The following is a 27,669-nucleotide window of genomic DNA, read 5'->3' on the forward strand; positions in this document are numbered from 1 at the left end:
GTGGAGGAGACGTGTGATGCTGCAACAGCGCGCCGGTAGGGCCGTGCGTGCGCTGCCAGAGGAGCGAGAGGGAGGAGGAACGCGGACATGAAGAGCACTCACTGTGCGCCAAGGACCACGACGGTCCGGAGCGGCGCGAGTTAGAAGAGCAGAAGAAGAAGAAGGAGGAGGAATAAGAGGAAGAAGATTTGAACCAGGACCTTCTCCTGCACCCGAGGAGGGAAACATGCGATGTGACAGCGATTCGGCCGCGCGTGGCTCACTTTTGCCTTTGCGAACGCCCTCGGGGAGTTCACTCTTACCGCTGCATGGTCCTGCGCGTCGACGAGGAGGCGACGTTTAGGCGCAGACTGCCGGCACCGCAGCGCGGACACCAACGTGCGTGAAGACTAAGTAGCGACAAGGAGCCGCGCGAATGTAGTCGTCGGCTCGAGTACAAAGCGAAACGCCGTGCCTGCCGGGTGTCACTTTTCCTGCGATCACTCTGCTGTGTGTTTTGTTTCGCGCGCGCGCGCGTGTGTGTGAGTGTGTGTGTGCGTGTTGCTGTTGCAGAACCGCGTGGAGTAAAAAGTAAAGGCGAATATGCAGGTGAAGAAGCACCGAGATTCGGGCCGGAGCGGCGGGGACATGCTGGAAGAAGACGGCCCGCGCAAAAACTCTTCGTGCTTCTCAAATATCAAGATATTCTTGGTTTCGGAATGCGCCCTCATGTTGGCTCAGGGCACAGTCGGAGCGTACCTGGTGAGTGCAACGCAAACCTCCACCTATGGATCACGTGGATCACGTGGATCGCCGTGGGTCATCTAGACAGACTGGCGGTGTCCGGGTCCAGGCTTTGCTTTATGCTGTTTTCTGTTTTAAAACCTATTTATATAGCAGAGCTGCTGTAAAGTACAGTCTGCAGGACATTTACGTACACCAACTGTCTCTTGAGTGTAATAGTTGTGTTGAGAATATAATGCTGCGTCGGTGCCGTGATGTCTGATTTATCTTTACAGGCGGATTATTTATGCATTTAGCTGTCACTATTTATTAAACGGAGCCCTTCTAATCAACCGTGCATCATCAGCTATAGGGTGAGCTTAGAATTTATGTTGATGCTGTTTTCAGAAAAGCAATCATTGGATAATTCTACCCAAAATGTCATCCAAGGTCAAGGGCTCCCTTCCCTTCGATTACTTTGACTTTCTCTTTGGTTTCAGTTATATTTTACTCATTTTTTAAAATGAATCACACCAAATGGGTGGTTTTACACATAAGGTTTTAATACTTCCCCTCTTCTCATAATATCTCAAAATGTGTAGTTTTGTTTTGCGGATGCAGTGAAGATATAACAAAATCTCAACTTCTTCAGAGACATATACAGTATATGTCCCAAATATTCCTCAAAGCGTCCCAAATTGTTGTTTTGTTTATTCTTGAAGAATAAAGCTTGGGTTGCTCGCAATTAATAGATTAAACCCTGGATGCATTTTCCATATTTGGATCGGAACATCTTATCTTCTCTGCTAGTGGACCTGCTGAGCATCAAGTCTCCACGCAGCTCCGAACAGCGACAGCAACTCCGAATTAGTTAGCATGATGGCCTAAAGAGGACTTCCTTACTATTGTTCATTGCAAGAGAGGCTTTTGTTCTGTTTTTTTTATCGCCTTAGTTCTGCAAAACTGTTTGAAACCAGATAAACCAGATGAGGTCTCGAATGGTTTATATTTATACTGCCTTTCATCCAACGGAGCTAATTGACATGGAGTTTTTTTTTACATGCTGTAAGTAGGACATTGGGTAACTGGTTTGGTGACAATCTGGTGAACTGGCGTCGACCTACATGGGCTATCTCTCATTGGATGATGGGACTTAAGAGTGCTTGCTGGCAGGGAACGGCCCGAACTCCGATATCATGGCCCCCTTTGCTTTCTGTGAGCCGCTCACTGTACCAGACACTTAGCAGCATGCTGGGCGTCCTGATTCATAGAGCCTGACTGCGAATACACAGACAACCTGGAGCACAAATACCTCAGTATACATGGAAGTGTCAGTTTGTGGGTTTTCTTCAGAAAGTCCCTTAGCTCTGTTTACCATTTATGTGTGAGAGACGCTGAATTGAATTTACGTCTATGAATTCTATAAAAAATATCTTTGTCTATAAATGTGGAATTATCCAAATTGTTGCAGAATATTTTCTTGTCAATTGACTTTTCGATCATTTCATCGTTTCTGCTCAAATGGACGTAGAATACATAGAACACGGGCTGGGGATGTATCCTTCTTTATAAACAGCCAATACATTGATTAATTGTTGTTGTTGTTGTCATATTGTTCTATAGTTCAAGAGTTGAATATAGATCAGAAAACTAACTTGTAGCCTTTTTTGTTTATTTTACTCATTGTTCTATCCAAAAGGGCAACATTCCACCATGTGCTTTATTACGTTTTCACGTATTTCTGACATTATACTAGCATACCTCCATAATAAAAGTAATCTTTGGTTCGTGCTCCAGCGGGTCCCAGAACCAACTTCACATTCCTCTGAGTCCATTTAGACAAAGACAAAGTTACATGCACAGATCTTTCCTTCACACTTTACTGCAGTAACCAGCAGATTTGAATTGCTGTTTGTATTATAAATGAAGCTCTGGAAAGTTCTATTTGTGATTTCTGCATATGCATCGAGGTTTTTATTTAACACCTCCCTGATCAGAACCAGTTCTGACACGGCAGAGCTTAAGCTGCTAAGTGCAACTAACACCTGAACTGTGTTAACCTGAACTGAATAGTTGCACAAAATCTTGATTGTGATTTTTAACAAAAACATTAGGGCTGCAACTAACGATTATTTTGATAATCGATGAATGGGTCAATAATTTTTTCGATTAATCAATGAATCGGATAAAATACTTTAAAATTTATTCCAAGACAGAACTGCAAATTCACATTGCAAAAATACTTCCGAAAGTACAGGTTGCTCCTTGAACATATTAATTTATTTAAAATAAACAAATACAAATCAGAAAATTTAACAGGATTGGTTTTAACGTCGCAACTTGTTCTCTATACTACACTCACAGACGCACAAACTCTCACACTCAGACACACTCTGATACACACCCCCACGTTCACTTGAAGCTTATTCATTAAAGTATTACCATCATTGTAGTGCAAGTTAAGTAAATGTATACACCACATCTACATAGAGCTAAACAATAGCCAAGTGCTAGGGTGGATTCAGGTATGTTGGGACATTTTATGTAGGGGGTTGCTTCTTGTTTGATGCTGACCACACACCGCTGTGTGATGTCACCTACGTGATGTCATATGGCTAAGCAATGTGTTAGCACACCTAACTTTACCATAGCCTTTTCAAGGCAGAAGTAAAATGCTTTTTTCTTATGCTGTCCCGAATTACCTGAATTTAAAATGGCATTTGTAAATAAGTGCATTAGAAGCTTCTTAGTTAGCCGCGCTGGTTTAATAGATCACCGTGTGTCTACAGGCATAACATCAACTACCGTATAACCCACAGTAGTTGCGCATTAGACTACCGTGTATGACAGCATTACAAAGTAAAACACATACAAATATATTAATCAACAATAACCAACATGGGACAAAGCAAAAAGTATATTGAAAATTGAATGGTCCAAAAAAGGCGAGTAAATAAAAAAAGCGTCTTTAGTCTTGCTAACTGCTTTACTGCTGTTATTAGCAAGCTAACGCTAGCTTGATCAGCTGGATGACGAGTAAACAGCAGCAGCAGAAGAGCTGCTGGTGGCTCCTTACGTTCCTCACATCAAAACGGGACAACGTGGTTTATACAAAATCTGCTTAACTGTATGTGTGGTACTTTACACGCAAACATAAACTAAAAATAAAGGATAGAAAATACACAAGCTAAAAATGATTTTGAAATATATCCACAGGGCCTTGATGCACTGTAGATGTAGCTCATTTCATTTAAATTATTTTAAATACAGAGTCGTCAGTTGTGTGTGTCCCTTCACAAGTAGCATAATTTCACCGTTTTCACGTTGATTCTAACCCTTAATGAGATGAGAAACGTTAAGTCGCTTTTTAGCCTAAACCTCTCAGAGAAGCCTGGGAAATGTCTGTGGAAGTTGGGATTCCTCGTGTTCGGATAAGGCTCGCCGTCTGCCCGTTGCTTGGGTGTTCCGCAACATGACGGACAATATTTTGTTCTGTTGCCATGCAACAGATTAAACATTTCCCCAGTTTGAGTTATCTGGAGAAAATGTAGCTGTCACCACAGACCGGTCCAATCCACTCGATTCTTTCCTGTATAATTTTGTCATGGTGTTTTCTTCCTGGAAGGCTGCCTTTAAGGCATTTAAGGCACAGTGGGATAAGCATAAACAACAAGGAAAGCCGTAAACACGTTGAACCAGAAGACGAGGGCTAAAGCTCATCCACAGTGTTTCCACCACTCCGCTGCACGACGTGCTTGGGTTGCTCCGCTGTAACTTTGCCGCAGTGTCTCGGTCTCTGTTGAGACGAAGCTACAGTGTCAACAGGCTGGTTGTCAGGGCCTCGCTTCTAGGAGCTGAATCCTCAGCGTGAGTGTTGCCTGTCCAGTTTTTTTTTCCGCTTAGTGAGGAAAAAGACCCCCAAGTGGGCGCCACGACTCAGCAGGTAGTTTTCTGTCGACTCCTCGTCACCAACAGCACTCCGGCTGAGCCGCCCCAAAAAATCCTCCTCCCCCGTGCTTTGATGTGTAGCAAAGGAGTCTGCAGCTGTGTCCACAGCAGCTGCAAAATCAACCTGCTGTCATTTCTGCTTCTGAACAGTCACAGAAGACGCCGCTTTGTTCTACTGCAATTACAAGACCGGCTGTCCAGCCTCTGTTTCAATGGCAGCAACATCTCCTCACTAATGCGCCTGTTGTGCATTAAATATTGTTTCAAAGGGTCAGAAACTAATCATATTTTTACAGGTAGGTTCTGGGATTCACTCTTCACTCTTTAGATTTTAGTTTTGTAGAATAAAATCAATTGAATCTCTAAAGAGTGTGAAAAGCACATAATGGAAAAAGCAGAAGCCCAAAGTGTTCACACCGTATATGTCGCCGGAGGTGGATGACACATGGTCAACTAAACAGAAAGTGGGAGTAACCCCCCCCCCACCCAAAAATCTAAATTTTTCCAACAGAAGGAAGTCTGTTGCAGATGACATTTAATAAGAAGCGAAGTTTGCCATGACATAACCTTAAAGGTCATTTTCTTTGTTTAATAAACATACTCAGATCGAATCCACTTCAACTGTGGTAATTAACATAATTCTGCATTTGTTGGGAAATATTTTCCAACAACAAAACCACAACCACATCATGCGGTGAAGTCACTTTTCTTTCTTTTTTTTTGAAAGGGATGTTTGTGTTGGCAGGATCCTTTTTTTTGTTGGACTGAGCTCAGTCAGAACACTTTTACGCAGCCAGTGGGGGAAATGGAAAATTGTGATGCCCTTTCAAGGGCAGTTTGGGACATAGCTGAAAATAGCATCATAACTGTTTAAATGTGACGACGTGGTTCACATGGCACACTGATACTTTTCCCACAGGCCAACACAGCCCTGCTCTGCTTGAAAACAGCTCATTTATGAGGTCTTTAACTTTGAATCATCACAAACTTATAGTTTCACGCTCAGCAACGTGTGCGCGATGATCTTTCGGGTGCCGAATTAATGCTGCTACTCAAGCCAAAAGCTTTGCACATTTTTTTTTTCTGTCTTTCAATCCCACAATAAAGCAGGGGTTGTTGCAGACACACCTGGCAGAGATCTGAACTCTAAGGGCACCGTTGCGGTTCAACACTGTGCTGCGAGTTGCTGGTGGGCTCTAGCACTGGATGACAGCTGGTTATAGCTGGAAAGAAGCTTGCGATGGGCTGTTGACACTAAAACTCGATGATCTCCCTGCCCAGCTATTCAGAACCAGCGACCTGTTTCCAGGGAGGAGCCGCTGTGTGCAACGCCGTGTTATTTAAGATATTCCGATGAAAAGCCGCAGTTTGGAATTCATGAGGAACACGTGCTTTCTGAGAATATTGGCCCCATTTTCTCCTTATTGTTAGCATGTGCTGTGTCTGGATAATGATCCACAGGCCTTTGCACATACACCTGGTCTGGGAACCCATCAGATCTTAACCGGCTGATCGGATTTCGTTCCGGTCTCATTTGTTTATCCAGATGCGACGTCGAGACTTGGTTACATGACGCCAGGTGTGGATATAGTCAAAGAGTTTCCTACGTCGATGAATAGACAACGCATTTTCTTTTTCTGTCTGAGACAATAGATTTCCACATGCTTGTTTTTTTAGATTTTTTATTTCTCGTGACTGGCCTCTGACGTTGTGTCCTGTTGTTTACAGGTGAGTGTGCTGACGACCCTGGAGCGGCGGTTCAACCTGCAAAGTGCCGACGTAGGAGTGATAGCCAGTAGCTTCGAGATAGGGAACCTCGCTCTGATCCTGTTTGTCAGCTACTTTGGGGCCAAAGCGCACCGGCCCCGTCTGATCGGCTGCGGGGGCATCGTCATGGCGCTCGGCGCCCTTCTCTCAGCTCTGCCTGAGTTTCTGACCAAGCAGTATAAGATAGGGAAAATGTGGCGGACTGACGTGGGCCGGGACATTTGCTCCAACGCCAGCAGCAGCGAGGCCCAGCAGGCCGAGGACGCGGTGTGCGACAACAGGACCAACACCAACATGATGTACCTGCTGCTGATCGGGGCCCAGGTCTTGCTGGGGATTGGAGCCACACCTGTGCAACCCCTGGGAGTGTCATACATCGATGATCACGTGAAGAAGAAAGACTCATCCCTCTATATAGGTGAGCCACATCCCTAAAACTCTGTGAAGAACATGTTAAAAGGCCAGATTGTTCTCTAATCTGTTACAAAAAAAGGTGAATGTGGTAAGTAACCAAACGGTAGCTGTGTGCTGACGGTTTGATGATCTCCGGCTGAATTAAATTGCTGTTCAAGCAAAGCGGTGTTCAATGAAACAGATGATTATCACACTGTAAATTAAATCTATTTGCCGCAGCACACTGATTTCCCAAGGCAACTAAGACTGGCAAAGCGGAAAGACGCCATGAATGGGTTTGTCCATCACGTGCAATGTTTGCCCAGTTTGAGTAAACACAGTGTACACAGTGTGTGCTCTTGTGCTGCACGCCATATGCCTTTTTTTCCCCAACAACAGGCCTGGCCATGTGCGTGCCAGGTGAGCAAATCTTGGAGCTTTTTAATCTTCATTACAGCCGTTTCAGTGGCCAAAAACGGGGTCAAATGTCTCTGCTTTGCTCAATCCCGTCTCAAAGGAAACATGCTGCTGATGTGGCTTCTTCGAGGTTTAAAGGTGCATTCAAAGAGCTTTCTGTGCAAAGTTCTTAACACAGTGGCTGTTTAGGGGATATATATTTTCTGTGAGAAGGATTTTCACTGCAGTTTTTCCTGTGTGTCCACGTCAGATGTCACACAGGAACAACCCCCAGTGAAATATGTTAACGGCATGTACATATATATTGTGCATGAAGGAAAGCAACACATGCAACCTATTTTGGGAAATGTGTTTATCAGCTTTCTCACCGAGATACCATCAATACACCTCTGAAAGTGAGGAGTGTATCTACTACCGACAAAGTGCACAATAGTTCATTACGTCATAGCAGTTGAAAGTAACTTTCAGCGGCGGCCGTTGCCGCATGACGAACCTTTCGAGCCACAGACAGAAATCTGTGGAATGGTAGGTTTCCTTGTTTTGTTGTCCAGACTGCCACATGGGCCTTTGATCGAGTGGATGAGATGTGTCTGCGTGGTTTGTGCTGTTTGTTATCAGCGTGGAGCAGAGACAATGAGAGCCTGTGTGGCGGAGGCGTTTACCCTTTCTCTGATACAGACACACAGCAGCGCGCCGCGCGGCTGCCTTTTGTCACTAAAATACAGATGTGACCATCGGACAAAGGCAGCCGTGTGCTCCCTAATCTCAAGTCCAAAGCTGATATTCTCAATTGCCATTCGTGGTGTTTTCGTTCGTCCCAAACATGAGAGCTCCTTGAGCATTATTTGGAACAATAAAAAACCTGAGGAAAGTGCCACAAAGAGGCTTTGACATATTTGCCACCACTGTTCACAGTGAGCAGTGGACTGCGAGTGATTCAAGTTTGGTGACATAAGGGATGCAAGATTTGGTTCTGTCCTCCTCTGATAAGCTGCAAGGCGAGTTGGAGGAAAAACAAGCGGTGAGCGGTGAGAAACAATGTGGTATTGAGTTGGGCTCAGCTGATCGTCCTAATCCTTCTGCTGCAGGCACATCATGTGCCCCCCGCTGCATGAATGGAGTAGATTGTCTGAAATTCTGTGAGATTTCGCACTGTTACCGCAGCTGTAGAACATTATGTCTTTGTCCTGGCTAAATATTTGCTTACTTCCTGTTGGTTTTGCAGAAGTTTTGTACACTTCAGCTTCAGTCTTATATTAAATTCACTAGAAATACTACAGGAAATGGGAGGATATTTTCCAAACATGAAAGTAAATCTGCCCATCATCAGTTGTGTTATTTTGATTCTGCAGACAGGTAATGCGGAAGGGGATTTTTTTTCAAGAGATTCAAAGAAACCGTTAAAGCAAAATTAGATGAGAACACCTTTGGAATTTGATAGCAGAAATTTGAACCTGACATGTGTCTCATAACAGCTGCAGACAGATGTACTGTGTGAGCATGTAAAGTAAAAGTAGCTGCAGGCTCATATTTTCCTAACGCCAGATTACAAGTGTGTAAATCTTCATGGTTTTTGTCACGTAGACTCTTGCACAGCTTTAAGTGTTGAAACGTTTTCACACACTCGCTGCGAGGACAAGTTGAAAGCAAAGTATTATTTCATTCTCTTATTCCCTTTGATTTATCTTATAAGAAATAAGGTCAGTCCAAAGGGAAGAACATCATGATTCACTCCAGACACACCGAGTGGAATTGAAAATACCGCTTCTCCCCCAGTAACTGTTACCCGCTGCTGATGTCGGTGCCCATTTGTGCCTGGTGATGTGTTATTGTTGAAATTAGAGGCTGAGCCAAATGGCCAGGTGGAAAGTGTGAGCCTCTGACAGGCCAACCCCGCCCTCTTAAGACCATTGCCGTGCAGGAAGAGCAGCCGACCGGCCTGGAGAAGAGCCATAATTACAGAGTGAGGCAGGAATGCCAACCAGCCGGCCGCAAGGTGGGCCCGAGTGGGCCGGGCTGCACAAGCATACCACACAGCCCTGTGGAAAAACAACTCCTTCAGAGGCTCCAACTGCCTGCTCTGTGTACACGGCGGCAGGCTCGATCTGCGGCTGTTTCAACAGCTGTAAAACACAGGCTGTGGCTCTTTAGGGAGCTTTTCGGCTCTGTCCGGCTGCGATGGCTTCGCTGTTATTGTTGATTGTACTTTAAGGAGATTGTATTGCTACGCAGGACATGTTGATCTTCAAAAGGAAGCACTTTGGTGTTTGAATGCCGTCACCAAGCAGAGTCCAACATTAACACCATGTATTCTTACCGCACGGTGTTGTTTTGGTTGGTTTCTCCCGAGGTCTAGACGTAGGCACTGGTCTGTAGCCAAAGGAAATACATATAATTGGGAAGGTTGCGTCAACAGGATCTCTATTCCCACTGCCCTTTGACCTTTCACTATCCACGGCTAATTCTGGCTCTTCCCACAGGACCCCTGCATAAATATTCTGTACAGGACACAGAGAAGGGTTTAGAGCTGGCGAGAGCACAGACGCCACCCTTCTGCCTCTCCAGGTTTCAGAAGCTAGCCTGGGAATTTGTCATGAAAATATAATGTCCAGTATGTGGTGCCTGGTGAAGTACATATGTATGGCTCAACTCAAAGTGTGGCATTAATTAATTCATCAGTCTCAAGCCTTTTATTCGAAAACCCAGACCGTTCCACCTGTAGACATTGCTTGTTATATAATTAACGTATGATCAAATTTAAAAGCGGTGTGCACCTTTCTAATTCAGCTTTCTACACTGGCAAAACTGATTTGAACACTTTTGTAGCTTTGTAAGTCATTGTTGTGCTTCAGTTGCATGTCCTGTGCTCACCACGGTCATGGTGACTGCTAGGTGACGTTTTAACGTACACACTGTAGTTGTTGCTGTGTTGTTGCGGTGTGGGTTCACTTCCTGTTTTATTTTGTAGTTTCCTGCCTCTCATGTGTTTTCCCCTGTGAGTGCGATTGTCCGCCGTGTCCCTGATGGTGTCCTCCTGTGTCCAATCACCTGCACCTTCCCAGTGTATTTAAACCATGTGTGTCCCTCGTCTCATTGTAGGTTCACAGTGTGTCGGTTATTGGTTTGGTTGGTTGGTTTTCCTTGTGTCTCGATCTCCGTTTGCCCTTGGGCATTCTATAGTTTAGTATTCTACATGTTACTTAAGTATTTGTGTTTTTGAAATCTGCCTTTTAGTCCTCTGTGTCCCCTGTCTTCCTGTGTCAGGAAAAAATCCTGACAGTGGTGGTTTAAGCTGAATGCAAATGTTAGCTGACCAAAGGGCTTGTGAACCTTAATATGCAGGTACAAAAAGGGGATCATTTCTTTAGATTTCAGACTCTAGTCACCAACGTCAAACAACTTTAACAGTTTGCAGCAGCACATGAAATGTTACCGTATTCTGCCTCTATTTTTCTCAGCCAAAGTACAAAATTTATTTACATATTCCTGCAAAATTCTGTGTTCACTTGGGCTCAACGGGGATAAATCGCTTCAGGTTTGTTTGGAAAACAGAAGTAGTAGCATGGACAATAGTCCCCGAGGGATCCTCAAGGGACTTGTCAACATTCCTGCTAAAATGCTCCGACTCCAAGCGGTTTCTGCAGTGGGGCGTTTGTATAAGCTACTTAAACTCGGTGCATGTTAATGTCATCTTGAAGGATTAGACTCTAAATGGGTTTTTCCGTTACTGCCATAAGCTGCGTGCTCACTTTGCCTAGCAACATGAGTTTGTTTTATCTCGAGATGATAAATGGCGTGGCAGTAATCGTTCGTCAGCCAGCCGCTGCTCCTCTGCGTGGTTCTAATGAACTGTGTGAGCTTGTCTTTCCACCACGTGTCACAGGAAGCTCCACAGCCTGCTTTGCTCCGAGCTGAATGAACCACAAGCGTTTACTATAAACGGCTCGCGCCGAGGCCTCCCGCTGCTCGGTTACCTCGGGTCGGTCCTAGAGGGCAACCCGAGATTACCTTGTATCCAACTTGTCAACAGCGTGTTGTTATCCCCAAATGTTATCAATTACAGTATAATTTACTGAAGTGAGAACGGAAGCGGGCTGAGCAGAGGAAGAATTTGGCTGTTCACAGTGCTCCCGTTTTGGTAAATGTCATTGTATTTGATGAGTGGCTGCCCCGAGTTGAGGTTTGATTAAATCCCAGCAGGAACAGTTATTTGATTTCCATCTGCTGTCCTTCAAATCTAAACCTCTCAGTCCTGCTTGTTTATGAGGCGCAAAATCAGGGGCAAATTTGTCTGCTGTTTATCATTTTACGGTCTCCCTCCGAGGGGATGTGCCTCGGTTGATTATTCCATGCCCATATTTCCGCTTGTCAGACTGTATAGTAGTCTCATAAAGACTCGTCATCCAGCTGCTCGTCAGAAGGGAATCACCTCCCCCAGTCAATCTGGTGTTTTTGTAGGATGGTATTGCACTGACGGTAAATATGCCGTTGTATGTTTTACCACAGTCTGCACGGTCCTGTCTGTCGGATGTCTGGGCGGTCGGATCGGACCAGATAAGCATCCAAAGGTTTCACAAAATCCCCTTTTTGTTTTGATTTCCACAGCTTACACACAAAAACATAGAGGAAAGCAGCTTAACCTTTGTGAACCAATTTCCATTTCAATTGTTCCAAGGACCAAATATATAGTAGTAGAACACAGAAGAGTTAGCTTGGAGGTCTGGAAGATGACTTATTAGGCATAAAATAGGTCTTTATCTTTGTGAAACTGTCCGGACTTGTCCAACTTGCAACGTTAAGTCTGAGGTCTTTTTAGCAAACTCTTTAGCCTCTTAATGGCACAATTTGGTAACCCTCAAAAGATTTTTTATTTCTCAAATTCCCCCTGAAGATTGGCCAACTGTGATAAACCTTTCATCCCTCAGTTGGACTATGACAGAACTGAGAAAGCGTCAGTTTGGAAGCCAGTAAATAGGTCAGACCTCTGCAGGAAACAGATCAGTGTTGGATGATATGAAACCGTCAGGCCGTCCCACCAGGGCCTGCAGAGCCGTATGTTGGAGCTCCTTCCTCATTGCCGCGAGTGCTTCTTTTTTTTTTTTTCTACCAGATCATCTGCAGCAGTGGAGACGAGGCAGCGGCCACCTGCGAGGTGACCCATGCAGCATCCTGCTGCATTGTGGCTAGTATTTTGGCTTAAAAATGCATTTGGCACCCTGCCCCCCCCCCCCTATCGTGATTCCCTGTGGCTTCAGTAAACCTCACCATGTCTTCAGTCTCGAGGCCATCTGGGTCAGGTTCTGTTACTGCTGATTAAAAAAATTATTTTTTTGGTCACTCACGGGGGGGAGCGTGGGGATAAGAGGTGTGTGGAGGCAGATGATAAACACAGTAGCAGCAGCAGCAGCAGCCAGTCGTTGCCACAGAAACGGTCTTTTGTTAGGCTGTTGTGTTTTTTTTTTTTTACTATTAGATTGAGATGCTCAGTCCTGCTGTGGCGGATGCAGATGCCCTTATAAGGCACTATGTATTGAGACATGGCTAATCTTTTTCCGGCATGTTTCCTAGAGTGTTTAGAGATCACCCGAATGGCTCTCGCGTCTTGGAGTTGCGAGACGCACAATTGTTGTGAAAAATTAGGAGTTTTAACTGTACGGCAAGAACGTGACCTCGGACAAGGACTCTCCTCAGGAAGTCCAGATGCCTGCAGCGCCTGGCTTTAACACAAATCTCAAGCCGCATTGATTGAGTGGTGTGTAAGTGGTTGCTCTCTGCGCTCCAAGGATTACTCAGAAGCATGTCTTTCACTTAATCCCCATATCACTGATGGCGAGGAGTGAGGGATAACAGTGCCTAATTAAATGGACTCTGATCAATATGTGGGTCGGTAATTAAAATTAACCGCTTGATTCAGTCAATTCAAATGAAAGAAAAGCGTTTTTACACTGGCTTGAGATGTTTTCTGCCTTTGTCAATGAAATATTTATGCCCCAAATGGATTCTGAATACATTCGGACGTAGCAAACATTTAACTCACATTGATGATGTCGGCGCCTTCCCGGATGTATATTCATTTTGTCTTTGTCTCCAAACAGCTTGAGGCTTGGCAAATGCCAGCTGACATTAACGAACAAATGAAACTCGCCTCTGTGAAGATTTTTCTTTTTTCTTGTGAAGATTTGTGTCTCGTCGATGTTTTGACGACCAATTGTTTCTTTTAACGGAGGTCTACCTCTAATTAAACTGATGGGTTACACCCATGCAACTCATGACCCAACTACCTTGTTGCTGAGTTTATTCACTCCAGACTAAGTTCAAACATCAGGTAAGCTAATAAACAATAAAACTGTGAATCACCCGCCCAAAGGTTTGAAGGTTTGAGCTGATGTGATCTTTGAACTGTTCCCCCCCTCCCCACCCGAGTTTTGTCACACTTAATAACCACCTTACTTTTTAGAAGTTTAAAAAGACCAATAGAGAAGCCTCATCCCGGTGAAAACCTTGTCAGTAACACTGAGTCCTCGTTTGTTTTTATTCCTCAAAACACCTCCCATGTGTGTCCTTCTCCATCACTTCTCTTCCTCAGGATCCAGCACAACTACTGCCCCGTTATAATTGGCGGCAAACACGGTGTCATTCCGCATATTGTGCGCCGGCTTCTCACATGTTCCCGGAGAAAGGGGGGGGGGGGGGCAACGAGCTGTTGGCATGCTCTATGGTGACAATGAGGCCAAGCCACCTGCTGAAGATGCTGTTACCAGCTGCTGTCAAATAAGTCCCAAACCTCTCTGCAGCTGCGAATCTCGATCGGAGAGACGTGTGTGCGCGCTGTGCTCTTTTTGCCCTTTCTCCTTCATGCCTTCATCCTACCGCCCGACCGCCCAACAATGGAGACTGTGGGTAGCGGCGTCTCGGAGCAAACATCTGAAGCGGGATTACAAACGGACCACTGTAGCAGGGCGGCGAGACAAGCCTTCGCTCTGTTACGTTGACTCCCGCCCGCCGCCCCGTCCGTCCGTCTGTCCGTCCTTCGCTCCGTCCACCGTCCTGCTGAGCTGGTGTTCACAGAGCCGGCAGGTCAGCCTCCAGCGTCGCATCACATGCCCAGTCTGTTAGTGTGATCTGATGGCACAGGAAGAATGGCGTTGTTTATTGTTACAGCCGCACAAAGCGCACACTGCCGGCGTGAAGATCATTTTGTTAGTTTAGGAGCGTGGATTTAAATCTGTCGGACATGGAAAAACAAAACAAATGGACTTTCAGTCAGAGCGGACAAGAAATAATGCCATTCAGGTTAATGCGGGTAGTTTCCTGGAATAGTTGACGCCGTGATGACACAAGGTCAGCGGGACTCACAGATTAAGTGGGTACACGTCGGGTTAAAGCAGCCTAATGCCACTGATCTGCAGGGTTGAAGAAGAGCCCGATTACAGGCTGCCTGAGCACATCCAGACACATGTTTTATGTTCACATTAGCTACTTCGCTTGTCTGGATAAGTAGAGTAAGAAACAATACGTCAACATGAGCAAAACATGTTTTTTTAGATGATATATAACTCACTGCATGCTGAAGGTGAGACCAGTTCATTTAAGCAGCTTAATAGAATTATTCATTTTAGTTTTAACACCTGTGCTTTTCTCTCTGTGACATGTCAAATAGTCTAAACACCTTGGAGCTCTTCTCAGGGCTGTGGGGGCGGGAACAGCCGGTCCCTCATTAACATCTCCTTTACTCTCCTGTCAAACAGATTACCAGTTTATCCCCCCGGTTACTACGCCTGGTAACATCACAGGTTTGGAAGTCTTCATGAAGTTTAACTGCTAAGGAAGTCGAGTTCAGACAGCGATGCAGACAAAACAGATAATAGCTTTTTAAAGAATAATTCCCAACTGTTTCATTTTCCCTTGTGTCTGTTACTCGACCTTTCTTTGCTTTCATTAGCAACATCCAAGTCCTACCCTCAAGTATTGGACACAAGGAGTCTCACAGGATAGTATCACACTCACGTAGAGTTTGTTATTTTCCTGAAGTTTGATATGATGGCTTCAGTCTGTTTTGTATAACAAAACAGGGCCGGATGTGGATATTTTTCAGATTGAAAAACAAAAACAATTACTGATATCAGGACTTCGCTGTTCCAGCCATGTCGAACACAAATGCTCAATTTACAATGATATGAATGGAGCAAAACAACAAATCCTAACATTTGAGAAGCTGGAAACAGAAAAGGTTTGCTTTACAAATGTCTGAAGCAATTAGTCCCTCCTACTTTTACTTTTACTACTGTTTTATAGTAGTCAAGACCCCCAGACCCCCCCCCCCCCCCCCTTCATCACAGGCCGTCACCTGTCGGGGGCTTAGATGAGCTCAGCCTCATGTGACGTGTTGTAGGGGATCAGAGGTGCCCCTCTAAAGACATCTTCGCCCTCATGGTCAAAACGCTGAAAGTTTTTAAAAAACGTCCGTTTTGCATCAGTGGAACCCTTGTCTGCTCCGGGTCAAAGGTCAGAGATGACCAGACGAGAAGACTGCTTTTTGACTTCAAAGGTCATTGAAGTCATTTCAGTGAATTTGAGAGTGTTTGACGTCATCAGGAGTTAAAGCAGGATGATCCTGATGTAACGGCGTTTGAATGGAGTTGAGAGCCTACTTTAAGCTTTGGCATGTTATTTAGGTCATTGCTGTGCAGGGTCAACGGGGTTACTATACGGTACAACTGACCAGCCAGCAATCTTGGGTTGGTCCCTTTTTTATAGTAAATTGATCATTAATAATCGAAAAAAAATTGTGAAAAATTCAGGACAACAGCTGAGCCGTTTTTTTCATTATAGTCATTTAATTTAATTTTCATTTAGTGGTAACTGTATCCTATAAGACGTTTTAAACGGCTAGTACAACTTCCTGCCTTCGGTGCAGGCTTATTGTTTGGCTGAAACAAATTGATCATCATGTCCACAGAATCAGAAGTCAATTATGTTAAATATCAAATCAAGATTTAATGATTTACATTTGCACCGTTGCTCTCTGCAATCTTGTTATTTCTGTTTTTTGCTGGCTGTCAACATCCAGGAGTCACTGTGCAACAGTCTGCAGTTTGATTATGGTGTTAGGAGTATCGTCCAAAGTAAAAGGAAGGGGAAATGGCGCTTTGTAAGATATTGTTTGAGAAATGTAAGATAAGAATTTGTTCGGTCCCTGAAGAGTGCTTGTAGACCAAAGACTTTGTGATTGAGATCAGATGAGATCGGTCAAAATGAGACTGCACAACCAGTTCCTTAGCGTTTATTTTTCTTGAAACATATTTGACTATAAGTTGTTCAGCAGAGTTTCGCTGTGTTATTAGCAAATAGATTGGGCAAAAATTTCAGAGCCACTGTTGATGTAATTGCATGTGTGTAAAGCTTCTTACTTAAGAGCCAATATCTTAATGCACTTTCTATTGAAATCCTGGTGAGAAACCGCAGTGGGTTGTCAGTGATGAGAAATGGGACACAAGCTTGGTAATAAAAAATGTTCCGTTTGACCCCAAATAACTATTGACCTGCAACTAGCTACAATAAATGTTTGTCACAGTCAGATCACGTCACAAAACATATTTTTTACCTTTTTCTGCAGCCTTTTTTTTTTTTTTTTTTTGCAGCGTCCAAATGCATCATCAATGCTGGTAATTCAACTGCGTTGCACCCCGTAAACACAGCACCGATTGATGAGTTTACGACCACCAATCACTCCGAGCGCTTGTGGCAATGATCAATGCAGGACGTTTTGTCATCGTGCATATTTACTGCCTAGCTCGTAGTCTGTAGTCAGTCTAAAGCGGCGGGTAAAACCGAGGCAGTTGAAGGTGGAGCGAAGGTACAAATAGTTATCAATCATTTGTTCAGTCAATCATAAGTTGAGGGACTCACTCAGCCCTCCAAATGAAGCTTTATTCACGCCGGCAGGATGTGGCATAGCACACTAAATAAGCATTCCACTTCTTCAGAAACAGAGAACATGCGTTAACAATAACCAAGGATGCATGATAATAACAGGATACAACTATCTAACTCCATCAAAAAATAACTTTTTTTCAAATGTTTAAACCCCTAATTTTTAAATATTAAACGGTTAACAGACCAAATGGCTTTTAAACCTTTTAAAATGAAGCCTGTGTGATGAAGAAATGCATTTAACTTGAGCAATATCAATGAATACCACTGCAAAATAAATACACATATTATATATTTGATATAGTCAGTTTTTAGTTTTTGTTAGTTTTTACTATGTTCATTTATTTATTTTTCCTTTAATGTTTGATTTCTTATTTTCTTATTACTGACAATGTTTGTTGTGGAACTACACCCTTTACTGTCAATGTCTCCGCTGTGGGACAAATTAAGGATCAAGTTATCTGAAACGTGGCCCAGAACAGATTGAGTAGTTTCTGTTTCTGTGCAGTCGATGAGAGGAGAGGAAACGCGTGAGTGGGAAGTGGTAGTTGTCGGGTGTGGTGCTTGAGGTGAGGTGGGTCCGACGTCCTTTGTGTAACTGTCAGCGTGAGCGATGCCCCCATATTCCAATGGACATGCAGGAAATAGTCTCTTCAAGCTCAAAAAATGTCTTTGCTCTCCTACTCAGAGGATGTTGTCGCCTGATGCGGTTCGGTCGTTGAGGATGACGGGGACTTTGGTTTGAAAGCTCTTTAAATTGCGTGGTGTCGAAACAGTACACTTGAAATCTTGTTTCCGCTCTTTTTGTTACTGCTGCCTATTGACCTTTGGGCATGAAGTCATGTTGGGGCGCTGCAGATGAAGAGCTGAGACACTGGCTTTACAGTAAGTATTAATTTAGCCCCTCCCCCTTCCCGGGCCCACAAGCTCATTGGCCTCCAACATCGCCACGTCCTTCTGTTCTTATTAACTCATCTTGGGGAGGATTAATGGAGGAGAATTCCCTTCGTACAGTGGGAGAGCATGAAATACACTGAATGCATCTGACATTTCGATTACCATGAGCTTCTCTTTCCAACCTCACGCTGTGTTCAATTACAATGTCAACCCGGCTCTGGAGGCCTACAGAAATTTGACTTTGGGAGGAGATTTTTTTTTAATTATCTTTGTTGAGGACCTTGTATCTGTGTGGAGCGGCATCAAATCGGCCGCTGGCCGGGTTTCACCTGTTCCACACTTCTCCTTTATTATGGCTTAATCTTTGCATACTGTTTTGGCTGAGCCAATACAGAAGACCATAAGGGGCTTGTATGTGGCCATGTGTGGACGCAAATTTCTGTTTGTCCACAGAAACATTTTTTCATATGAGATGAAACCTCCTTGTAAACTCGTCCAGGTCGACTTTCAGTGGCTCGTCTCCCGGCTCCGCTGGTTCACGTCATCGCGTGTCCTTCGTCAAGAAATTTAACGGTGGCAATATGCATGAATGGTTGAATGGTTGAAGTGTTAAAGTGCTTCACAGTTTCACTTACCATTCATCATATTTCTGTGGAAACGCTCGCCACGCCGAATGCATGACGTCAAGGACCTTCCTCTTTTGCTACACCACAAGTGCTTCATGTGAAGAGACATGCAGTGTGCAGTCTCTCTCTGTGTTCTATAAGGGGACTGCGTGGGTAAATTCAACATTTACCTTAAGACTACTATTCAAATCTAGTTCATGGTATGTGGGATGTTTCTGTGGGTCAAGTAATATCCGGAAAAGGACATGCGCCATGGAAAGTATTTTTCCACGCTTTTTCTTCTATTCTCTAAACAAATTTGAGGCAAACAAAAACAATAGATAGTAGCTTTGTTATGGAATTACATCTGACACGCTCCCCTGAGAGTATAACTCACAGGATGCTGAAGGGCTCGGGCGAACAACATGAACAAATTAGTTTGCTTTTGTACTTGTAAGTGGACCGCTGGAAGGGCAAAAATGGAGTTTGTGAAATTTAAGAAAAGTGGTGTGTGGTTACGTATGGTCCTTTTTGGAGATTTAATGTGCTTGCTGGTAGTCTCCTCTGCTCTGCTTCTCCCTGTATGCAGAAGAGTTTACTTGAAAGAATGTTACCATGAGGGGAATTCTTCTTTTTTCATTATTTTTAATATAACTCCCTAAAATGTTGACCTGTTCCTTCAGGCCAAACTGGAGAATTTAACACATGGTCTGTGTTACTCAACACGTAGCAGCTTCCCGAACGCCTCACATTCAGTAGATATTGGCTCTGGTTGGTGGAGAAAACATAAAAAACTATACTAAAGCAGACTCATGTTTTGACTACATGAGTTTCATGTGGGGCACTCCGCCTGCTGCATGCTTCTCCTCTGCTGGTTTTAACCTTAAGAAAATCTTTCATCTGAAGATTATCATCAGCTTCACACGTGTGTTTGCCTTGTTTCCTGCGCAGTGGCAGCGTGTGGATGAGAAGGCTCTTCTTCATTAGATTAGTGATCTCCGCCACATACGAGGCTCGCGCTGTGCCACAAGGTTATCATCAAGGAGACAGCGTTTCTTAGAGCGACCAGGGGTTGCCACAGATCTCTCTGTGCAAAACGCTACCTGACATGTTTTCTCCTGCGAGGTGATTTCACTATATTTCCTGTTTGAAGTATTCGTGATGTTGTTGCTATGGGAAGAAGTGCTGTAATGTGCACTAACTAGTGAACACTTCCTCATGTGCCACAACCGCTCTTCTCTGTTTGTTTGGGGGTGTGAATCTTTCTCTCTGTCTCGATAAAATGTATTGAAACACCTTGTTGTTTGAGCTTAATTGCTTTCCATTGTGATTTCAGACTGAACATACCACAGAGACATGTATCTGTATCTTAGTTATTTTCCGTGCTGGCTTGACCGCACAGATGTTTCCACTGAATATGCAAAACAAAAAACATAAAAAAAATCATTAAGCTCTTTTTCTTTCGTTTTACTCCTTGTCTTGCCTAAACAAGTCTCTTCATAGCACATTAGGGAGCCGCACCTAACAAATCTGTGAGCCATTTCCTCTATGTGGAAAATAAACTATGGTGTGAATGAGGCTACAATTATGTGAACGTGTTGCCTCCTTTGCTAAGTGGGTGGTCAAGGCGGGAAGCCGGCTCTCAGCGCTAGCACAGCCCTGCAGAGCTTAGTCACAGTTTCCGCGCTTGGTCATTACGTGGCTGCTGCTGGCATTCAAACAACTTCTTAACTGGAGGCTGTGTGCTGATCGCAGACATGCTGGGGCCAATAGTAAAAGGGCAATTTTTTAATGCTGCAGGCCCATGGGGAGGAAGTGGAGTAGCAGAGATAATTGAATTTAATTTTTGATACTTATCTGATGCTGTTCATTGTCGTTTTTGTAATTCTAAAAAAACTGTCTTTTTCATATATACGCGTCAGCAGGGCAGACTGATAACACCACACGTCACAGGAAATGCAGGCAGCGTGACCGACTCTCCCAAATTGAGCTTTTGAGTTTTCATTATGCACGCAGTCGTGAGTCACAGCGCCAGACCCCCCCCCGCTGACGGCGCCCTAATGAGGACTCGGGATCTCCAGCATGCCCACTGGAGCGTAATGGGACACAACAGCTGGATTCTGTTGTTTGGCGTCATCCTAGCAGCGTGTTTTTGTATCGGCCTGTGCTTCGCTGCGCACTACCCTTCAAGGGTGAGAAGGCGGAGCCATGTGATCACAACGTGTACTGTCACGGCTTGCCGCCGCTTCCCCTGTCTTGGGGTTTTAACTAGCTGATTTGATCTTTGATGGCAGCCAAAACGCTTCCCTTTCTGCTTTCTTGCTTCACACTGAACCTCCTGGAAAATGCCACATCAACATAGAGTTGAAGTGAAGCTCAAATGTCAAATTCTCTCTGGGCTCAGCCACTCAAATGTCAAGATGTGTAGCTTTTCTGTGTTTTATATCATTTAAAATTGAATACCTTAGATTTTAGATTTAGAGTTAGACAAAGCAAAACATTTGACGATGGCATTTTTCTCGTTACATTGTATTGACTTCAGCGGACACAAAATCAAATAAAAGACAGACAATTTGTAATTAATTCCTTGCCTTTGTTTATTTAAATATATCTGTGAGATAAAGACATTAAACACACAGGAACAAAATACTAATAATCTTCAATACAAGTGCAAAGGTTGATGCTACTTATTGAAACCTCCCGACATGGGGACATAGACTTGGGAGTTCACCAGAACGGGACGTCCTTTCAATCCCCCGTTCTCCTTCCCCACATGTCAACGTGTCCTAGTGCGGGACGCTGAGCATCCCAGTGGCTCCCCGAGCACTTCACAGTAGTCCCCTACCTCCTGATGCTTCGAGTGGCTCAGAGGCTGAAGTCAAACATCATGTATGTCACCTTTTTTCATACAAAGGTTCCTGTTTTGGTCTATCAGAGGTGTTTTATAGCATTACAAAGAGATAATTTTGATCCAATATTCGCAGTGGTTTTATAAACTAAAATTTTATTTAAAATTATTCACTTGATAAAACAAGATATTTTTTGTTTGTTTCCCTGCAGGGATCCTCTTTTCCACTCTGGTGTTCGGGCCTGCCTGTGGTTTTATCCTTGGCTCCCTGTGTACTAAGTTCTACGTGGATGCTATCTCCCTTGACACCAGTGAGTTCAAGATTTTTCCAGTGTTGCGTTGCCTCAGCGTGTCCCTCTGTGTGCGTGATTCACGGACTCCTGCTGTGCCTCTCCGCAGATCTGCTGGGCATCACTCCAGAAGACCCGCGATGGATCGGCGCCTGGTGGGCCGGCTTCCTGCTGTGCGGTGCCTTGCTCTTTTGCTCGGCTCTCTTCATGTTTGGTTTCCCTCAGTCACTGCCGACCGGCGAGAGAGAGGAGGGGGCTGAGAGTGAGCAGGTCATGCTCCCTCCCTCTCCCAGCGCCGACCACGAGACCCAGAAGACCAGCAATGGGGTTGCACACAACCACGAGCCTGCCAACAGCCCCACCTGCTGTCAGCAGCTCAGGGGTGAGTTTGCAGGAGCCGGCAGAGCGCTGCAGGGCTGCCGTTGCAAGGATGTTACTCTTTAAGATACACGAGACACGTATTTTGCTGTTGGATTGCTAAAAATATTTTAACGATATTTTGATAGAAGTGTCCGACTTAAAGGCAAGAGGAGGATGGTTGTACTGCTTGCCGGCGTGCTAGTCTACAAATGGTCATCATTCATTCATTCCTTCATGACCAGTGATCCCGAAGGTGACCAAGCACCTCCTGTCGAACCCGGTGTTCACCTGCATCGTCCTGGCGGCCTGTATGGAGATCGCGGTCGTGGCCGGCTTTGCCGCCTTTCTGGGGAAATACCTCGAGCAGCAGTTCAACCTCACCACATCCTCCGCAAACCAGCTGTTAGGTCTGTGCCCCGGAGCAAACGGCCACGAGCGCCATGAACCCCCCCCCCCCAAAGTCGGCATGATCTAAAAATAGGTTCAACTTTATCTTCAAGGTATGACAGCCATTCCGTGTGCGTGTCTGGGGATCTTCATGGGCGGCCTTCTGGTGAAGAAGCTGAACTTGTCGGCGCTGGGAGCCATCCGCATGGCCATGCTGGTCAACCTGATCTCCACGGCCTGCTACGTCTCCTTCCTGTTCCTGGGCTGCAACACCGGCCCCGTCGCAGGAGTAACGGTTACGTACGGCAACGAGTAAGCGAGAGAAAGATGGCAGCCATTTGTGTTATGCTTCGAATGAGGGGTTGGCAGACGAGGAGTGCAGACAAAAAACACTTTATTATTTAAAATTTGTTGATGATTTGTTCTTTTGTGAGACACATTTTCTGTCAATATAAACAGAAAATGTGATAATATACTATTTCCATTGCAAGAAGATCTTCTTATGATGGATATAGTGTTAATTGACTCTTCTAAAAATGTCATCAGTAATGAGTCCACTTGTCTCTTTAACAACAACCAAAATAAATCCAGATTCTTGAATTGTTTTTTTTTTTGCAATGTTTGTTGGAACATTTAAGAGGATTTACTTAATATATAAATTTACAACTCATTTGCATTAGTGCATCGGGACGAACCAAGAAGTGCAGTGTTTTCATCAGCTTATTAACCCTTCATGTCCACATATGGAGCAGCTCCTCCCCCCAGAGGTCACAATGTTGCATCACCTACACCTGACACCCAACATTTTCCAGATTAGCCAAGATTTAAGTTTCATTACAAAGCTGGTTTTGTAACGACTCACATGCAGGTTGTGAAAGCTATACTTAACCGCCTTAGCAGCAAACATGTGTCAATATAAATTAATTTCACCAACGGCCATTGGAGCCCATTGGGTTTTTATTCAAACAACTTTATGTAATTTAAGTCTAATTCTAATTTGTGGCCTTGTGTTCCTCCGTGCCGCAACGTCTGAATAAGAACGACTTCATGATGTCTCAACAGACTTTTCAAAGGAATTTCAAATAGATTTTTATGATTATTTAGTTAATCTTCCTTTAATTTATCCTTGATTATCAAAATCCTAAAATGATGATGTTTCATGCTAAAAGGACATATTTTAGGTACACTGAAATGTGAACATCCACTCTGTTCTGTGGAAACTTCCAGTGTTCCCCTTTACTTTGGATTACAGATCACTTTGTAAGTGATTAACCAGAGGCTGTCTGTAAACTTGCACCGAGCCTTTTTTTCATGCATTATCTTTCAGCTTTTTATCTTTTTAAAATTAAAAACACCATCGACTGATCTGGACTTTTGGTTTCTTCTAACAAAATTGTACGCTCTAATACGCAGCCATACAGTTACCTTTGGATCGCTGTGGCAGCCGTATTTTTGTCCATGAAGTGGGCCGGTAGAAATACTGTCTTTAGGTCTTAACTACATTTTCATTTGGTAGCCTGAACCCAGTCTGCTTCTGCCCTGCAGTTTCCAAGGAGATGTTAAACGTGATCTATTTCACTGATAAAAAGCTGAAAAAGTGCTTCTTTAACTTTGTTTGTGCCACATACAGATGTAACTCGTAGTTACATCAGGTTTCTCTGTGTGTCTCTGTTCAGGACTCTGCAAGTGGGCAAGAAACCAGACGCTCCATGCATCAGTAAGTGCAACTGCTTCACCTCCTCCATCAGCCCTGTGTGCGGCTCCAACGGTGTCACCTACCTGTCTGCCTGCTTTGCCGGCTGCACCCAGACGGGCAGCTCTCGGACCACATCAAACATCCCCCAGGTCTTTACCCTTTAAGCCTTGAGGTAGCGGATTAGTAACACTCATTGTGTTCAGCGGGAAAAAATGACTGCAAATGAATTGCACTCGGGGCAAACTTTTCTAACTTCTTAAAACGTGCTTTGATGGTAAAGCTCAAGTAAAGGAGAGCTGTAGTATCCCACAGGCCAGTTATCAGCTTACACATTCGACTTCAGATTGCTGTCTTTAGTATTTGAATCAAATGTTTTGGATTTCACAGAACCTGACAGGATGCGCATGTGTATCCTCGGAAAGCGAACTGGCCACAGCCGTTCCGGGCAAATGTCCGATGCCCGGCTGCCAGGAGTCTTTCCTCATCTTCCTGTGCGTGATCTGTGCCTGTAGCCTCGTCGGAGCCATGGCCCAGACGCCTTCTGTCATTATCCTAATCAGGTACGTCGGATACCCACGTGTGTGGATATGTGTGTTCCTGCATCGAATTCAATAACACAACTGTGATGTACTCCATCTGCCTCCCGTGTAGGACTGTGAGCCCGGAGCTTAAATCGTATGCACTTGGAGTGTTGTTTCTTTTGCTGCGACTCCTCGGTAAGACTTTCTATCAGATAACACATGCATTTCAGATACGTTTAGTACGGTATAGCATGTCTCAGCACTCAGACTTGGTCTTTTTGCCGCAGGACTCCCTCACTCAGATAATCTGAGGAGCAATCTCATCATTCCAATCAATACTCTCCTAAATCGACCTGAATATGCATTTTGTTTTTCTTGTGTCATCAACTCTAATGCAGTTGGGCTGATCTGATTTGTCTGTGTGGGGGATGAAAACTAGCAAAGCATCTCAGGTCGATCGAGGCCTGTATTGGTGGGAGAAGTAATATAATTAAGGACTAAATTGAGTTACCGCGGGTCTACTTCTACAGATCATAAATGATATATTCTCTTTAATTATCTGTTTGGGAAGTATACGGGACATATTTTGTATTTTGTTTTGTTCCGTGTTTTTTTGCTTAGCTGTTTACCAAACATTTATGAGCTTGGAACCGAATTTAATATCTAAATACCAGCGCATAAAAAGCAAAAGAAAATAACCCTCTAGATGATAGACAAAAAGAAGCGACAGAGTTATTTGAAGTTGACCCCAAAAGTAGTCTTTCTTATCTTTTGAATTATTTTTTTTGTGTGACAATTCCATGTGCTCAGTGAGAGTTTCTGTCTGGCAGGATTCATCCCGCCTCCCCTGATATTCGGTGCCGGGATCGACTCCACTTGCCTATTCTGGAGTTCAGACTGCGGCGAGCGGGGCGCCTGCCTGCTGTACGACAACGTGGCCTACAGGCACCTGTACGTGAGCCTCGCCATCATGCTCAAGAGCGTGGCCTTCCTCCTCTACGCCACCACGTGGTATTGTTTACGCAGGAATTACAAAAAGTACATCAAAAGTAACGAGGGCTACATGACGGCGACCGAGTTTTACCCCTCCCTGACGGACGGCCCCAAACTGGTCGACCGGACAAAGTTTATATACAACCTGGAGAACCACGAGGTGTGCGAAAATATGGAGTCCGTTTTATAAGTTTGTCACGCACGTCTTTCATATCCTCTCAAAAGAATTATTATTTTTTTTTAATTTCCTTCAAAGGATGAAATGAGTTGTTTTTGATGACGGCCGGTCGCAGATGGTGTTGCTCGCCCCTGCCGCCGCGTCCTCGGTAAACGTTCCAGGGTCCATTGCAGTCGTTTGGCGTACCAGCGAGGTGTCGCCCAGTGTTGCCGGTGAATTCCTGTGTTGGCCCGGTGGTAGAGGAAAAGACCAAAGTACTGTCAGGCTCAGTCCTCGACCAAAGGCAGTGAGCGGACACACTTTTTACAACTAGTTGCCATATTGCTTTAGGTCTGTTATGATTCCATTGTTATGTGTGAAAAATGACAGTTTCCTTTCAGCCAGTGCACTGTGTGTTCTGTCTGTTCATGCTCTCAAAAATGGGATTTGTATGATAGGAAAAAAAAAAGACTCCTCCAGTTATTCATATTTAAAAGTTGCCACGTGTTTACAGACTAATAGTTAAGTTAATTCATTTGAATTCAATGCAGGAAGGTTTCTTTTAAAAAGAGAACAGAAACTGTATAGTGGCCTACTACATGTTTTAACTGTCCTAAATCAACTCTAGTACCTTTTAAACAAGGTGGTGTTTTCATGTAATCATGCACTGTCTGGTTTCTGGTTTCTGGTTCTCCTGCTGAAACAGCCACTGTTTTTGATACTGTTTAGACTAGACCGTGAAGTCTTGTCTCATAGATACACATGTGCAATTCATATCTGACACATCAATGTTTATTACTAGCTTTGTGTCAGACTGCGAAGTTGTTTTTCATTATAGCCATTATAGCTGTTTTATTTCCATATACGTTTTTACGTCTGCAGAGTTTATCCAGCCTAACATGTCTTAATAAGGGATTATTCAAATAAGAATGTTAATCATATTTTCTTTGTCTTTTGCACCTAGGGGAAGAGCAGACTAGAAAATCAAGAGTAGTATTTCTATATATATTGAAGTAAAAGAGATGGGGAGTAATATATTAGTTGTTTTAAGCCCAGAATGATTTATTAGATATAGTATAAATTTGATATACTCTAATTGTCTGAGATATGTGTCTGCTGTCATAGTAGATTTGGGACAATTCATATAACACAAATAGTATGCTGCAATGTTGGTGCAAACCAAAAAAAAAACTAGACTTGTAATGTCTGGAATAGGGCTGCACAACACTTTATACTTTATTGAAATAACAGTTTGACTGATTACAATTTCCAAATTACCTTTTGCACAATAATTGTAAGAACTAAATCTGTCTCACAAAACTATTTCAGATTCAGATCTTGGTTTGGTACAGAGACCTGAAACATTACGCTATTGTCATTTAAAATTTGAGTAGACATGTAAAATAAATCACTTCCACTATTATTCCAAATCAGTAGGCAAATGCAATATCGGTCAAACCGCAATTGGGTTCAATTGTGCAGCTCTAATTTGGAATAAAAAAGACAGAAATAAAAGATTTTGTGTGGTCAAACAAAGTGAACAAAGAACACACTGAATTTATGAGACTCACTGAGTCTGTCTGCTTTCATTTGAAGAGCTCATTAACACGACTTGGCACACACTGTATGACCTTTTTCTCTGATCTTTAATCTCTCCACATTTAAAGTTTTGACATCGTCCCTTTTCTTACACTTTTTGTATGGCAAAATTTCATTTATTTTACTCTGGAAATAAATTATTTTTCAGAAAAGAAA

At 43.8% G+C, this 27,669-nt stretch overlaps 1 protein-coding gene across 1 annotated transcript; it reads left to right on the forward strand.

Moving 5' to 3' along the window:
* Positions 1–27,669, forward strand: slco3a1a (solute carrier organic anion transporter family member 3A1a). The gene is made up of 10 exons (XM_037451570.2): positions 1–741; positions 6,379–6,835; positions 21,723–21,821; positions 21,910–22,182; positions 22,403–22,567; positions 22,661–22,859; positions 24,224–24,392; positions 24,631–24,803; positions 24,895–24,959; positions 25,595–27,669. The coding sequence occupies exons 1-10, from the start codon at positions 583–585 to the stop codon at positions 25,945–25,947; spliced, it is 2,112 nt and encodes a 703-aa protein (XP_037307467.1). The 5' UTR covers positions 1–582; the 3' UTR covers positions 25,948–27,669.

This window comes from Pungitius pungitius, chromosome 6 (assembly GCF_949316345.1).
Source record: "Pungitius pungitius chromosome 6, fPunPun2.1, whole genome shotgun sequence".
In the NCBI taxonomy this organism is placed as follows: domain Eukaryota; kingdom Metazoa; phylum Chordata; class Actinopteri; order Perciformes; family Gasterosteidae; genus Pungitius; species Pungitius pungitius.

What these genes read in the sequence shown, in the direction of transcription:
- slco3a1a (XM_037451570.2), top strand. Translation starts at nt 583, where the DNA reads ATGCAGGTGAAGAAGCACCGAGATTCGGGCCGGAGCGGCGGGGACATG. An exon ending in GCACAGTCGGAGCGTACCTG is followed by an intron (nt 742 to 6,378) that starts GTGAGTGCAACG and finishes TGTTGTTTACAG; the next exon opens with GTGAGTGTGCTGACGACCCT. An exon ending in CTGCTGTCAGCAGCTCAGGG is followed by an intron (nt 22,183 to 22,402) that starts GTGAGTTTGCAG and finishes CTTCATGACCAG; the next exon opens with TGATCCCGAAGGTGACCAAG.